General features: G+C 39.0%; 1 protein-coding gene and 1 long non-coding RNA gene across 3 annotated transcripts in view; one reads left to right on the top strand and one right to left on the bottom strand.

Moving 5' to 3' along the window:
- The first annotated feature begins 2,392 nt into the window (after positions 1–2,392).
- Positions 2,393–14,664, top strand: part of negr1 (neuronal growth regulator 1) — a 343,600-nt gene continuing 331,328 nt past the window's right edge. Inside the window, exon 1 of one of the 2 annotated variants that reach the window (XM_057841144.1) lies at positions 2,393–2,765. In XM_057841144.1, coding sequence (XP_057697127.1) covers positions 2,605–2,765 — 161 coding nt within the window. In that variant the 5' untranslated portion in view covers positions 2,393–2,604. The remainder of the gene's footprint in view (positions 2,766–14,664) is intronic. The other variant, XM_057841143.1, reaches the window with a different exon arrangement.
- LOC130918909 (uncharacterized) overlaps positions 8,163–14,664 on the bottom strand; it is an 88,824-nt gene continuing 82,322 nt past the window's right edge. The window contains exon 3 of the long non-coding RNA XR_009063852.1: positions 8,163–8,354. This is a non-coding gene — a long non-coding RNA (uncharacterized LOC130918909). The remainder of the gene's footprint in view (positions 8,355–14,664) is intronic.

Raw genomic sequence — 14,664 nt, forward strand, 5'->3', positions numbered from 1 at the left:
GAGTATTCTGAGATGGGTTTGGTCCACCACTGTATGTCGGCCTCCGTTTAGTGTGGAAAATTATTTTGAAACTCCAAAATTTAGCATAGAAAAAGCGAATTTTCACTTTTTCACCCAAGCAACGCCATGTCATACTGATAGTTTAAAGTAAAACATATTTCGTTTTCAATTGGAAAATGTATGACATTGTATCGATGCTTGGTATTGGAAAGTATGTAAATGTACTATTAACACTTGGTTTGAAATATAGTGCATCCCCACTTACATTTTATTGTATTTGTGTCCTATTTAGTATCAATATCAAACAATCAAAATCAATTTATAAATGCATCAATCAATTTATGTTTTAATATTTATCTTGACTTCATTTTTGTCATCATTTATTTTTAAAAAAGCCACACACCATGGTTATGGTTAAACGGGACTGGACTTTTGCCCAGTGAGTGAAGTTCTGATACTTGTGGCCTAACAACAGCAACTAATATTTGCTGAATTTGAGTTGCAGCAAAACGGCGTCACAAATGCAAAGACCAACCCCCCCCCCCTAAAAAAAAAAAAAAAAAAAAAATCAATGTCGCACAATATGAGCTTTAAAACAAGAATTACGGATGTCAGTTTCCTGGGTAACAACTGAGATTCAGCTGGTATGTACAGTATATTACTTAACTAGAACAATACTAAACTACTGTATATTCATAATGTGGTGGTAGAAGCATGGAGGACCTTTGCCATCATAAAGATACATGGGATCATTGCCCAATAGACTCTCAAGTATCCACATTCCCTTCCTTTATCCCCCATTCACATTTCATCTCTTTTTTATTCATACAATATAGTTACACATGTTGCAAAGGGCAATCTACCATTTATTTATTACATATTATGTTGTTGATGCTTCAATAAAGTGATAATAAGCAGTGACTGAAACTAATTTTACCAAATAAAAAAATATGAGCTGTCACGGTTTTTCTGTTACAACTACTAGTTACAGTATGTGCAATCGCCAGGTATGTGGATGTGAGCATTGACTGTGAAAAAGAAAAAGGTGTGAGTCAACGCTGACTGTAATTTGTTTGTGATTGTCCATTGCATGTTTGGCCTTGACTCAAAGTGAAGACAGGCCTACGAAGTATTAAATTGAACTCAAAAGTGCTTGTGCAGCCAATGTTTGAAATTTAACGGGTCCATTTTCATGTACACAAATTATTACAATATAAACAAAGAACAATCTGGGATTGGCCACATTAAATGAAAACACTGTGGTAAACCTTCCTGAGGTTCGGTATTTGCATCTTCTCATTAAAATAATTAATAGTTCTGCATGCGTGTTGTTTTTCCCAGTGTTTGCTTGGGTCAAGGGCGTAGGTTTGGTCTCAACATTGGTAGGGACGATATTACCGTAATGCACATAATGCAAACAACGATCCAAATAAGGGATGACTAGCTTGACTCCTTGTGGAGGCTGGCCTGAGAGCAGTAGTTTTGATGGTTAGCAAGTTTAATGTTATGCTAACTGTTGCAGGTCGGATCTTTAGTAGCAAAATTAGTGGTGTTTCCCCCACCTCCATAACATTGATGTCTTTTTACATGACTTACACTGGCTGCTGCTGGCTGAAATAAACTTGTAATATCCCTCCTCTCCAAAGGGGGTGGCATGTTGTTGACATGAATCTGTCGGGGTTGTGTGAGTATGTCAGTGTGTGTGTCTTTATGGTGGGACAAGGGGCTTCAAGTCATCAGCCAACCAAGCGTTCGTTTGAGGGGGGAAAAATGGACCGGCACATTCAGCAAGTGAAAAGGGATAAATTTAAATCTGAACATAATGAAAATAATTCACTTAATAATGGTAGGGTCTATTCTATCCTTACAACATATGGCAAGACAATCTAAATGATCTATATATTTGAACTCTTTATATAATGAAATAAGGGTGTTTAAAAGTTGGTGGGGATAATTTGAGTGTCCTGAAAAGTTGCTAGTGTTATGTCCCTATCGTCCCTATGCAAACCTACACCCTTAGTTTGGGTACATTTATTTTCTTAGTTTATTGTTATTTTTTTCTTAATTTGTAACAAGTGTGATCAATATAAGATAATCAGTTATAATATACAGTATAATCCTGCCCTATAAAGTAATATTCAATCTACAGTATACCGCGATTATTAGCAAGTCTATTTGCACAAAAGGTTCAAATGGCTTTTTCCCTGATTGCAATAAATAATAGGGGTGGTTCTCCAGTCGATATCTTTAATTGCTCCTGGGTTATATCAATACCAGGCGGTCTCGCTGCTCCATCACCAGCCAGTGGGAACGGGGTTGCCGGGGAAACGGCCGCATGGCAACAGGAACAGAGCCTGGGGGTTGTCTGCTTCTAGCTCTGCTCCCATTTTAAACCGCCTTTCCTCGCTAGATGGTGTGCAAGCCACTGGAGAGTACACTTCTCCGCACAGTCGGCTCACAGCATCAAACGAAGCCGGGACAACTCAACGCTCGTCCATACCCGGCTGCGTGGAGTGTGGAAATAAAGCTTTACTCCTCATTTTCGCCCCATTTTCAGGCAGACTTGGGAAAGAGCGACGGCCACGTCCAGTTGTGACGGACATAATGATTGCGCTGTCGGATGTTTGCGTTTCTGGTCAGTGGCTAAGTGCGATCCTCCTCAGCCTGGGCTTCTTCCTACCGCCGTGTTTGCCCGCGGGACAAACTGTGGACTATTCCTCCGTGGAAAGTGTGGTCAGCAGGCAAGGCGACACGGCTCTACTCAGGTAAAAACAAACTTCACTTTTCCTGCTCACACGAGCAAGCCTCGTCATACAGTTTAACTTCAACTCGGTGCTTGTAAACACCCGTACGAGGGCTTTTGTCACCCCAAATAAGGACACAATGGGGTGCTGTTTTATTTTCCCTCCAAGTAGATCTTGGGGGGTGCGCCGACTGTCGAGTGTGCTGCCCGCTAACATGACGCTTGATCCCGCGACAAGTGCAAGCTAGTTCGGCTCGTTAGCCCCAACGAAGTTTGGACGTTGGTTTACTTTCCTCATGAGGAGCTCGATAGATGCTGTACTTAATGTTATAGTTCCTGTCGTTTATCACTGCATGGTTTGACGTGTTAGATAAGTCCTTTACAGTGTGACGGCTCTCTGCATGCAGTATTTTTAAGACATTTAATGCAAGTGTCTTGAAGACAGCAGATTCATGCAATCGTGTGTTTTTGTGCCAGTTTGGGGAACGGTACAGTGTGATGTCGCAGTTTTAAATACGAAGCACAAGAATGGTTGGGTGGTCATGACTCGCTCTCTCCCCCCTCCTTCATCCTGAGTTCACCCCTTTCCATCACTTGGGCGACATGCCAGCTGCACACCTTAGGAGCTGTCCTTATGCTTTAACATTATGCTATGGGTGTGGTTGGTCTTAAAGACTGTACAATGACAAAAATATTTCAAATAATATTTTAATCATTTTGAAGATGCAGATTTTCTGGTCTTAAACACTACATGTTATGACGAAATTTGAAAAAATAGTTTGTTTTGAAGACGTGCTTTTTACATTTGAACGTCTACAACAGGATATTTTATTATGATGTTCAAAACTTTGAATTTGGAATTGATAGGCCATATTGTGCATTATCAGAATGAAGGCTTTGTTTCTTTATATCATGGTTGATTATGTACATAATTAAAAAACCAAGACACAGGAATTCTCACAAAGGAATTCTTAAATATATGAAGCAAACAAAAAAACCAGGGGAGCAAGCAAGCAGACAGGGAGGCTTGTAAGATCAGCTATTTTTGTTTCATTTTAACAACTCTTTCATTGCTACTCTCTTATGTATGTTCTTCCTGTGCTTGCCCTGTTTGTGTCCTCATATTTTGTCTCACGGTACAAATTTCATGCAAAATGATTTAGCAATAAATCTAAGATTCTCAACCGGTGGGTCGCAACCAAAAGTGCGGTGTGGATCCATTTTGAATGGGTCACGGACAGTTAGTTTATACTTTGAGGGAACCCTCTGTTTAGACAGTATTTATATTTCCTTGAAATAGGACAAACTATTTATCCTACCCTTTGCAGAAAATAAGCAATTTTAAAATTTCTGTATATACCTATGTATTAGTATTTTTATTATTGTTTATATTTCTTAGATAATCATATTTTTTAAACATTTGTTTTTTTCCTCATGCAGTTATATTCATCCACTTTTTGAAAAGGTGTTTAATGAAGTAGGTTTAACTTCTAAGCATGCAGAGTAACAAGCGTAAACTCACATAATATTAGGGGTGTGACAAAATACCAAATGGTGATATATCGTGATACTTTGTATCCCATAAGGTTATCGATATGCTCTTGCCAAGAATCAAGATATCGTTTTAAAAAGGTGTCAATGTTAAAAAAAATAAAAATAATAAAAAATGAGGAACCAACAAGTTGCTACCAAAATCTTCCACCATCATTTATCTCTAAGGCTGCCATTGACAGTGCTCAAAGCCCAATTCATTTAGATTGGGAACGTTCGTTCATTCGAAACCAGAGCATTCACAGTCATTCTGTCAGATTTTCAGGGCATTTACAGTAGAGCTGGGCGGTAAACCGAAAATTTACCGTCACCGAAATTCTTCACGATGACCGATGTAATTTTGACCATGTCGGTAAATTCGGTAAATTAATAAAACAAGAAAAGAGTCTTTTCATCCCTCTTTGACTCTGTGTTGTTCGTCTATGTTCATTCCCCTTTAAGAAAGCAGTCAATGGACTTACGTAGGGAGTCACGTGATCATCAGGAAGCCAATCAAACAGAAGCCCGGTAAGCTAACGCTAGCAGCTAACGCTACAAGCAAAACGTGATGGAGTGTGGCTTAAGGGAGGTTCGCCAAACTTTCAACCGACATTTAGTAGACTCTTGGTGGCATCCAGACGGGCTTTCACCCGCTGTCCTCCCTTGTTCTCACGATTTCCGGAGATGGTGCTTTCAGTGCTTTCTACTGGTAGCCAGGCCACAGGCTAGCGCTAGCGGCCGCTAGTGGCTAACGCTACAAATGAACGTGATGGAGTCGGATAGCGGCTCTAACCTTGCCGAAACGGCTGAACTTAATGAGTGGATTGGGCACGGACTGCATCTAGCAATTACTATGTCGCGTTATTTTGTATCTGACTGTGTGTGATTTCTCTGATAGCTTTTGTGATGGTAAAGCATTCAGCATAAAGCACAATCCAACGGTGACATTTTTAATATGACTGAGAAATGGCCCGAGCTATTTTTCTGTAAGTGCTTAATTCTGTGTCATTATTGCTATCATAAAATCTTAAGTGTTTCATTTGCAGAAGATCAATATAGCTTTAATGTGTGTCTGTCTGTCTGTCTGTTTGGGGGTTCATGTATGGTGCATGTATTAAAAAATGCACTGGGGGAAAAAAAAAAAACCCTGAAACCATAAAGTAAACACTTGTATTGAATAATTATGTCACAGCAGCCATTAACAATAAATTGTCTTTTTGAAGTGTACTGTTCAAGCTGCAAGTCATTTGTGTTACAATGACATGTTTGCACAGGCATATTGATTTTGACAGTGTACATTGTTCAAGCCATACACGCTGTTATAAATGCTCATACTTGAATTCTTATTGTTTACAATACATTTTTATAAACTTAATGTTTAGACTGCATGTACAATTGTTAAATATATCAAATTGAATGCTGGTAACTAAATCAACAAGAAACAACCTGTATTTCATGCATTGATTCAGATTTTCAAATTATATAACAGTCCGCTTGGGTGGACTTTATCGTCATTTATCGTTATCGAGGTAAATCTGCTCAATTTATCGTGATACATGTTTAAGGCCATATCGCCCACCCCTAATTTACAGGTTACTTGCTGTTCATTTTAGGGCATTTACAGGTCATTTCCTTTTGAGTTTGAGTCACTACCTATTCATTTGGGCGATTCCCAGGTCGCTTCCTGTTCTGCAACTCAGAATAAACAGGAAGTGACCCATAAAATGCCCCAACAGGAAGTTACTGAAAATCAACAGGTAAATGACTTTAAATCGCCCACAATTACCTCATTTCCTGGCATTGGCCACCACTGACGCCCATAGACGTTCAATCCATTTGAACTGGGAGGGTGGCAGCGAATGAACATCATTCGCTGCCACCCTCCCAGTTCGAATGGGTTGGACGTCTACTAGTGATAAACTCATTCCAATTCACAGCAGAAGCTTGTTTTTCTGGTTTTTAGTTGTTTGTAGAATATCCTTGAATGTCTTCCTGACCAATGTATCGATAATGGTCGTATCGCCATATCGTCAGATCATCGTTATCGTGAGCTTTGTATCGCAAACCGTATCGTATCGAGAGGTACCAAAAGGTTCCCACTCCTACATAATATACACATATTTTTAAAGGTTATATTTAGGGTTGTTCCGATCATGTTTTTTTTTGCTCCCGATCCGATCCCGATCGTTTTTGTTTGAGTGTCTGCCTATCCCGATATTTCCCGATCCGATTGCTTTTTTTTGCTCCCGATTCAATTCCAATCATTCCCGATCATTTTTCCTGATTATATACATTTTGGCAATGCATTAAGAAAAAAATGAATAAAACTCGGACAAATATACTGTATACATTCAACATACAGTACAAAAGTACTGTATTTGTTTATTATGACAATAAATCCTCAAGATGGCATTTACATTATTAACATTCTTTCTGTGAGAGGGATCCACAGATAGAAAGACTTGTGACTTTGTCTATTGTGACTAAATATTGCCATCTAGTGTATTTGTTGCGCTTTCAGTAAATGATACTGCAGCCATGCCCCCAATGCATGATGGGAAGTAAAACCATGACTGTGCGTCGTGCTACGAACGGATATATCTTCTCTGCTTTGGGAGGTCATTACGTGATCTGGCCACATTGGATAAGGCAGCAATGTGCCAATAGGCATCGAGTCTGCCGGAAATCAACGGAAGAAGAAGAAGAAGAAGAAATAACTTATGGTGTTAAGACAATGATCAATTGCCACCTAGCTTCCCCACATTACTTCCCATGATATTTCCAATCATAGGGAGAGGGATTGCAAGGTTATAGCCGATTGAAGGAAGGCTTCAAAGGCTGTCAAAATTCACACTACTTGTTTTGCGCTGCCTTTTATCTCTTTATATTGGTAAAACAGCGTCATTACAGATTGAGCGTGACAATGAGTGAGAGGGATGTGCAGCGTACATATAAATAGCATTAAATATTTTAACGTGACACATTTTTTATTAAATAAATTGCCGCCGTTATTGAGATATTTTTGATAACCCTACCTTAAGCCTAAATTAAAGGCTCTGGATGAGTGTAACATATTATGTCTGTAACGTTAAATACAATTAAAAAACGATTTAATTAAAATATATATATATTAAGAAAAGGCATGGCCGATATTTTTTTGCCGATTCCGATACTTTGAAAATGACGTGATCGGAACCGATCGTTTGGGATGCCGATCGATTGGGACATCTCTAGTTATGTTTTAAAAAATACATGCTTGGTATTGTTCACATTGAAGGAATTCGATCCCCCCGGCCAAGCCGCGGAAACAGTGCCAGCGGAACGAAGTAGTGTAGCGAGTTCACTCCCGGGTTAACCCTTTGTACTGACTCCATGTTCCAAAAGTTTGAAGAAGGCTCAGCGAAAACAGGTTAACAATTTATTCGTCAACAATGGTCAAAAACAAGGCAAAAACAGACGACGGAGAGACCCTGCTGGATCCAGGGTCGGCAAAACATGGCTACATAGAAATGTTCCCGAGCAGCGACTGTGTTATCTTCTGTAAAAGTAAAACACGACATCGTGACAATAGGATAATGTGGGTTCCAAGATGAGCAGTTGAAAAACAATACCCTTCATGTATGTAAATGATAGTAGATTGTTGTTTGTTTTTTTATGTTTCCCAACCTGTAACTGACAGGAAATCACTCCATGTTGAACCCCACCCTGTCAGCTCTGTAGACTCCAACCACTCCGTGTACTGAAAGTGGATAAATGGAAATTATTTACACTTGCTGTTGTAGGTTCGTACAAACGTGCACACTGAACTTTTCATAGCACCCCCAGATTGTTTTATTCACACACTATACACACAAAAATATGCACAATTTCAGGCTCAATGATATCTTGTTGTACCAATATCAAATATCCGCTGTGATGGCTCAGAGGATGTGAAGGATGTGGAGGGCAAGGCCGCCCCATTTCAATGAATTCTCTCGATGTTGACATGAGATGCTGTGTGTGGACCTGAATACAGAGCAGGTGAACTATCGGAAGCTCCACTCAGGGTTGCTTGTTGTCACCGGCGTCTCACCCTAGGCAACTGAGTAGAGGAATTGAATTGTTACTGTTGTGAAGTTACCATTAGTATGTGTCATTAATGTGTGGCAATGCATGGAATAGAATCAAATAGGCTGTTTAGGAGATGATTTCTAATTTCATGATTTGCTTGGTTTCTCTTCTTAGTTTTTGCTTTCTTACTTCAATAGCCAAACATCATGCCTTCAAAGAGATCTACTCCCTGGGCTGTGTCTTTGGAGATGCCTTCAAACTCCCCAGTGTCTATCTGGGAAGGCAAAAGCTTTACTTGAATCCTGATGGTGTTTTGCACTGAAAATACTGTAAGCTCAGTGCTGTTAATCAGCTCAGTTGCCGCCTACCTGCTGAGTAATTCTCAGAATTTAGATCCTTATAACAAAGACCACCTGAGAAATGGAAACCATCTGAAATTTACTAGGTTTCTCTTATTTCTGGAGTTACCCAGATATGATTTTAACACTATTCTTGAGGGGTGTTACAGTTCACGTGGATGAATTTAAGTTTTGGTTTTGCATGCTCTGTTTGGTTTGTTTTGGTTCAGTTACATGCCGTTTTGAATTACAAGAAGAAAATCATGTTAAAAATAATAACACATTTTTATTCTCAGTTTGCGTTCTAAGCAACACAGAACCTTTGTCACTGTTTGCTGTTGTTCCCAGTACAACTGACTATGCTGCCGGACATCTACACATTGAGGCTAGTTTATTATAATTAAAAACAAAAACAAACAAACAAACAAACAAACAAACAAACAAAAAAGGTAATACAGATGGAAGATATTATTACACTCCAGTTGAGGTCAACTAAAACATTAAACAAACCTTATAATTTAAATTACATATACTGAGGATAAAATAATAAATATACTTTGTTTTCCAAACGCATCCGCCACTTTAACGCTGGTTATAAAATTAAATACATTCAAGGACCAAGGAAAATTAGCATCGGTTTGCCTATCACACACAAACACCATCACATTTCATCTCAGAGTTTAATGTATTTGAAATATCACCCAAATGGGTCACTTTTATTTATTTAGTTTTATTGTTTACATTTTAAGAAATGAAAGCCTTTTTAAGTTTTTTTCCCCTGACCTTTTTGTGCTGAAAATTAACCAAACCAACCAGTTCAAACAAAACTGAAAGTGCATTTTATTCTACCGTTAACCCCTACTGTTTTTCCTTTCACTTGTTGCTAAAATACTATGTACCTTTTAAATTGCTTCCCTCCCTGGCCTGCTTCTTGTTCTTTTTTCAACAGTGTAACGATAAAAAAGCTGATGTGTCCTTTTACCACTTGTGCTTCTAGCGTTTTATCCCTCACATCTTTTCATTGCTCCAAAGCATCCACTGTAAAAATGTTTTTTTTTTTTCTTCTTTTACTTACGGGAGTTTAGGGTACTAGCCATTATTGCCAAGAGAACTCCTTGGCCATTAAGAAGCTGCCTGGAAGCTGATTGCTGGCTGAAGAAAACGTGAGATCTCTTACAAACTGTCAAAGCCTGAAGCATGCAATTAGTCACTGCCACTGGATTATGGAGTCGATCCCATGAGGTGCAAGCTCTGTCACATATTCATTTCCCCCACCTTTTTCAATTCCGAGCTCTGAATTTCTGATGCCCTCAATCATGTTGGACCACACCCAATTAAATTGTTTTAGGCTTCTTGGAGATGAGAAATGGTCCACACGTGTATCATCACCCTATTAATCATTTTTGATTATCCAAAAGCTCAGCCTCCAACAAAAGCCCTTGTTGTTTGTAATGGCTTGTTCTGATTACACAATATTTCAACATGCACGAGTGGGTCCAAATTAGGCCCCTATGCTGATTTTATTATTATTATTATTTTTAACATGCTCCCATTGGAGATCTATTGATTTCCACTACTAGTCACAGCATATTTTCCCTTACCCTTCACATACAGTATTTCATGTCATTTTGGATTCAGTTGACAAAACCTTGACAGATCCTAGTAAATGACTCATCTGACCACAAATTTGAAGCATACAGCCAGATGAAGCATCCACCCCCCACACAGCACCCTTGTCAGCAAAAACTCAGTATTAGTAGCATCCTCTTCCACATGAATAAGCAGCTGTAATTGCAAGTGTCTGCTAATTTAGTCCAACTTCACTAAAATGTGGCAGATGACTTTAGTAGTTAATAATGGCAATTTTGAGACAGTTTCTTAAGATTTGGTTCGCAGAGTAAGTTGATTATCAACGCGAATTATTTTTTGGTTTCTCAATTATGCAAATTTCTTGAATGTCACTAAAACTTCTGTAAAGATGCAACATGTTTTTATTATGATAAAAAAAATTTCATTTGCAACAACAATTGTCTTACTCACAGTCAAACTACCATACAAAGTTATACAAGGGGTGGGGAGATATGCGGCCGGGAAGAAATTCCCCCTAGCAGTCCCACTACCCTCTCAGTTGGGCTCTCCTATTTTAATGCATACACTGCACTACCCTCTCGACATAACCCCATAATAGTGCTGGGTAGTGGCTGCCAGTCAGGGAATGGGCAGCCACAGTAATAATGCGGTTGGTGTATTTATTTATGTATTTATCTTATTTTTATGGTGGGGCTCCTCGGGCTGGGCCTCCTCTTTGTCTGGGCTGCTGGTCACACCTCCTGAAGTTGGCCCCCCATCAGATGCAAATGTATATATAAAAATGATGTCAGTTGTTTGTGCTATGTTTGTGCATGTTTATGCTGTGAAATGCTATGCTATATATATGTTATATATATTATGCTATAGATGCTGTGTGTTTGTTTGTGTTACTATCATTTTTGAGATATTTACAATCATTTTATAGTTCAATCTGAGGTCAAACAGCCGACCATTTTGATAAAAAATGGCTAAAAATCATTTGTGCTGGTTTATGCTGTAAATTTTTTTGTTTGTGCTGATACAATTTTGTAGATTTTATGATAGTAGCACAAATTTTATGATAGTGGTTTTTATTTTACAGCACAAACAAGCACAAACGGATGGCACCATTGCGATTCCGTTTTGCCGGAGATGGGGGATTGTGTGATGTCATTACTCCAAATTAAAAGCATGATATCTACAAAATCGTTGCAGCACAAACAAAAATTTGTACAGCACAAACCAGCACAAACCAAGCACAAACAAATGACACTCTGTTTAGTCATTTTTAATCAAAACGGGGGGCTAGTTGACCTCAGATTGACTTATAAAAGAATTGTAAATATCTTAAAAACGATAGCAGCACAAGTGAAACTTTTGAATGAGACGGACACAAAAATAGCACAAATGATTCACATCATTTTTAAATAAATTTGCGTCTGATGGGGGGCCAACTTCGCAGAGGTGTTGGTCCCAGAGACATTGGGGGTGTTGTGGGAGTGGTTCCGCTCCGACCCGCAGTGGCCTCTAGTTATTTCCTTGGACTCACCTTCCCGTACCCTGTCCGCCCGGAAGTCCTCTTTGGTAGTCTTCCTCCATTAATATTATGATTCATGGAGGCCTAACTGAACTTGACTTATCAGTATGCATGCCCTCAATTTTAATTAACAAGCCTATAGACCCTACTCACATGACGTCACAACCACGCCTCCGCGCCATGTTGTCAGTCTACTCGTCATGTTAACGCATTACCGCTTCGTAAATTCCTCCTATTATGGCGTGTTTTTCTGCTCGTTAACATTAATAATCATAACGGTGAAGGCGTGTGTGGGGGTTGGTTGCAGAAACAGAGAGGATAGACGGAGAGACTTGAAGTTCTACCGTATTCCGAGAGACCCGGTGAGGAGAGCGAGATGGACTGCTGCAATTCGACGAGAAAACTGGGCACCAAACGATCACTACAGATTATGTAGTAGTCATTTTATATCTGGTAAGATGCATTTAATATATATTTAGAGGGTTTTGGGCTGACAACCACAATTAAGATCATTGCGAGGCTAATCGCCGACAACATACAGTTTCAAATTCAAGATGCTTATTTCTTCCACCATCATTATTTTTTGAATAATATTTAGCTGGTACCAAGTGAAAGAAGCTGGCCTCGTCTACGGATCATCAGTTAAACAGGTGTGTCCAAACCTTTGCAAAGGGGGCCAGATTTGGTGTGGTAAAAATGCGGGGGGTTACCTTGGCTGATTTACATAGAACAATATATTTAAACAAATTTTAGCAAGCCCTTCTGTGTGTCACATTTGCTCTATTATTTTTTTTAATTCATAATTTCAACAATCTCGTCTTTGTGGCGTTCTCTTTCGACACTCGGGCTTTTGCGAAATACTGCTGCTGTGAAATTAAACTAGCTTCACGTTGCTATAATTTCTCGCTGCGTATCTTCCCTGTAATGTTGTCGTACATGTCAGCGTGTCTTGTTCGGTAATATCATTATCGCGTCACATCGAACTCTTTGAAAACAGCGACTGTCTCTTTGCAAATGAGGCAGACACAGTTGTTACGTGTTTTATTGAAGAAATAGTCCAATATCCACCTATCCTTGAAGCGTCGGCCATCGCAGTCAACTTTTTTTTTATTGATTGTCGCCATTTTAGAAAATTGGAAGGGTCACACGGGGTAATGTTGCTTAGAGTGCTCTTTAAAGTTTTTCAAACTTTAGTGAGAATAGGCTGATTTTTTGTGGACAAGATAGTTGTAGATATCAGGGTAGCAGATGTCAGGCAGAGAGGGAGAAGACAGCGGGTCGAAAAATATCGATTTAGGCATCAAATATGGATCTGGCGAATGGATAGACTGAAGCTTTTCCACATAACGCCTTTTATGAAACGCATCCAATGAGTTTACAGCGTCTGAAAGCACCGGGGCTTCCATGAATTGCACTATAAATTGCACGACAAATTGAAACCATTGAGAATACGGATAAACACAGACGGACAATATGGCGGCCGGATACAGCGACACGTCATTCTGTGACATTGGTGAGTAGGGTCTATAGTTGATGTATGTTCCACACACAGTTCATCGCATCTAACACCCAAATCACATTTCAAGCCGTCAGACATTTAATCATAAACTTAATTTCTTGCATGACTGAAGAATATTGATTGACAGCTTATAATGAAAGGTTTGGTATATCTACAGAGGAAAAACTGCCATTTTTCATTTTGTGTGTAGTGTTGGTATGTATCCTGAAGGTTTATGGGCAAGCAACATCTATTTTGAGCTTGCGTCTTATCCGTGAAAACAGAAATAAAGTGGATGTTTGTTTCCAATGTAGTCAAATTTATAGACAGTCATACCCCTGTCTTCTCAGCACATAATGTAATTACTGTAAGTAAGTGCCACCATCACCATTTCTTCCACACTAAGTAAATGATTGAATCTTCTCAAAAGGTATTAAAAAATCAAATTATAAAGACACACAGATCTACAACTATTATAGTTTTTGTAGCGTTTTTTTCTCTGTATAGTTGAAACCGATGACGTATCGAAAGGGAATGATTCCAGCAGGGGGCATACGAGTCTGTGGAAAACATAGATGTTCGAATCGGAGGCAAAATCACCATCACACAGCGTAAAAGATGAGCCCGACATGGGAGCATTAGCTTTTCCTCCATTTCCATCGGATCAAGGGCGCCTACTGAATACTGAATGGTAAATATCTTAGATTTTTGCTTCTCGAGTCTACACAACAACAAGCTGAGCGAATGAAAACCAAATAATTTATCATCTGAAAATACTAAAATCAGGTTATTTTTACTGGTGCACTTTTGGCAACGAGCCGACAATGCGGGCTATTGCCTTGTTGTTTCTGTTGTCATTGTCAACAAGTGTTTATTGGAAACACTTCATTTATCACTTGCACATAGCAGTCTTCAGTAAAATGTTTTGATCAAACAACAGAAAACACATGGTCCAATCCACTTGGCTCTCCCCGCTTGGTTGGATGGAAATTTATAGATGCTTATAACTAGGGTTGTTCTGATCATGTTTTTTTGCTCCCGATCCGATCCCGATCGTTTTAGTGTGAGTATCTGCCGATCCCGATATTTCCCGATCCGATTGCTTTTTTTTTGCTCCCGATTCAATTCCAATCATTCCCGATCATTTTCCCCGATCATATACTACATTTTGGCAATGCATTAAGAAAAAAATGAATACAATTCGGACGAATATATATATTCAACATACAGTACATAAGTACTGTATTTGTTTATTATGACAATAAATCCTCAAGATGGCATTTACATTATTACCATTCTTTCTGTGAGATGGATCCACGGATAGAAAGACTTGTAATTTTTAAAGGATAAATGTGACTTTGTATATTGTGACTAAATATTGCCATGTAGTGTATTTGTT

The sequence above is a fragment of the Corythoichthys intestinalis genome, chromosome 7 (assembly GCF_030265065.1).
Source record: "Corythoichthys intestinalis isolate RoL2023-P3 chromosome 7, ASM3026506v1, whole genome shotgun sequence".
In the NCBI taxonomy this organism is placed as follows: Eukaryota; Metazoa; Chordata; class Actinopteri; order Syngnathiformes; family Syngnathidae; genus Corythoichthys; species Corythoichthys intestinalis.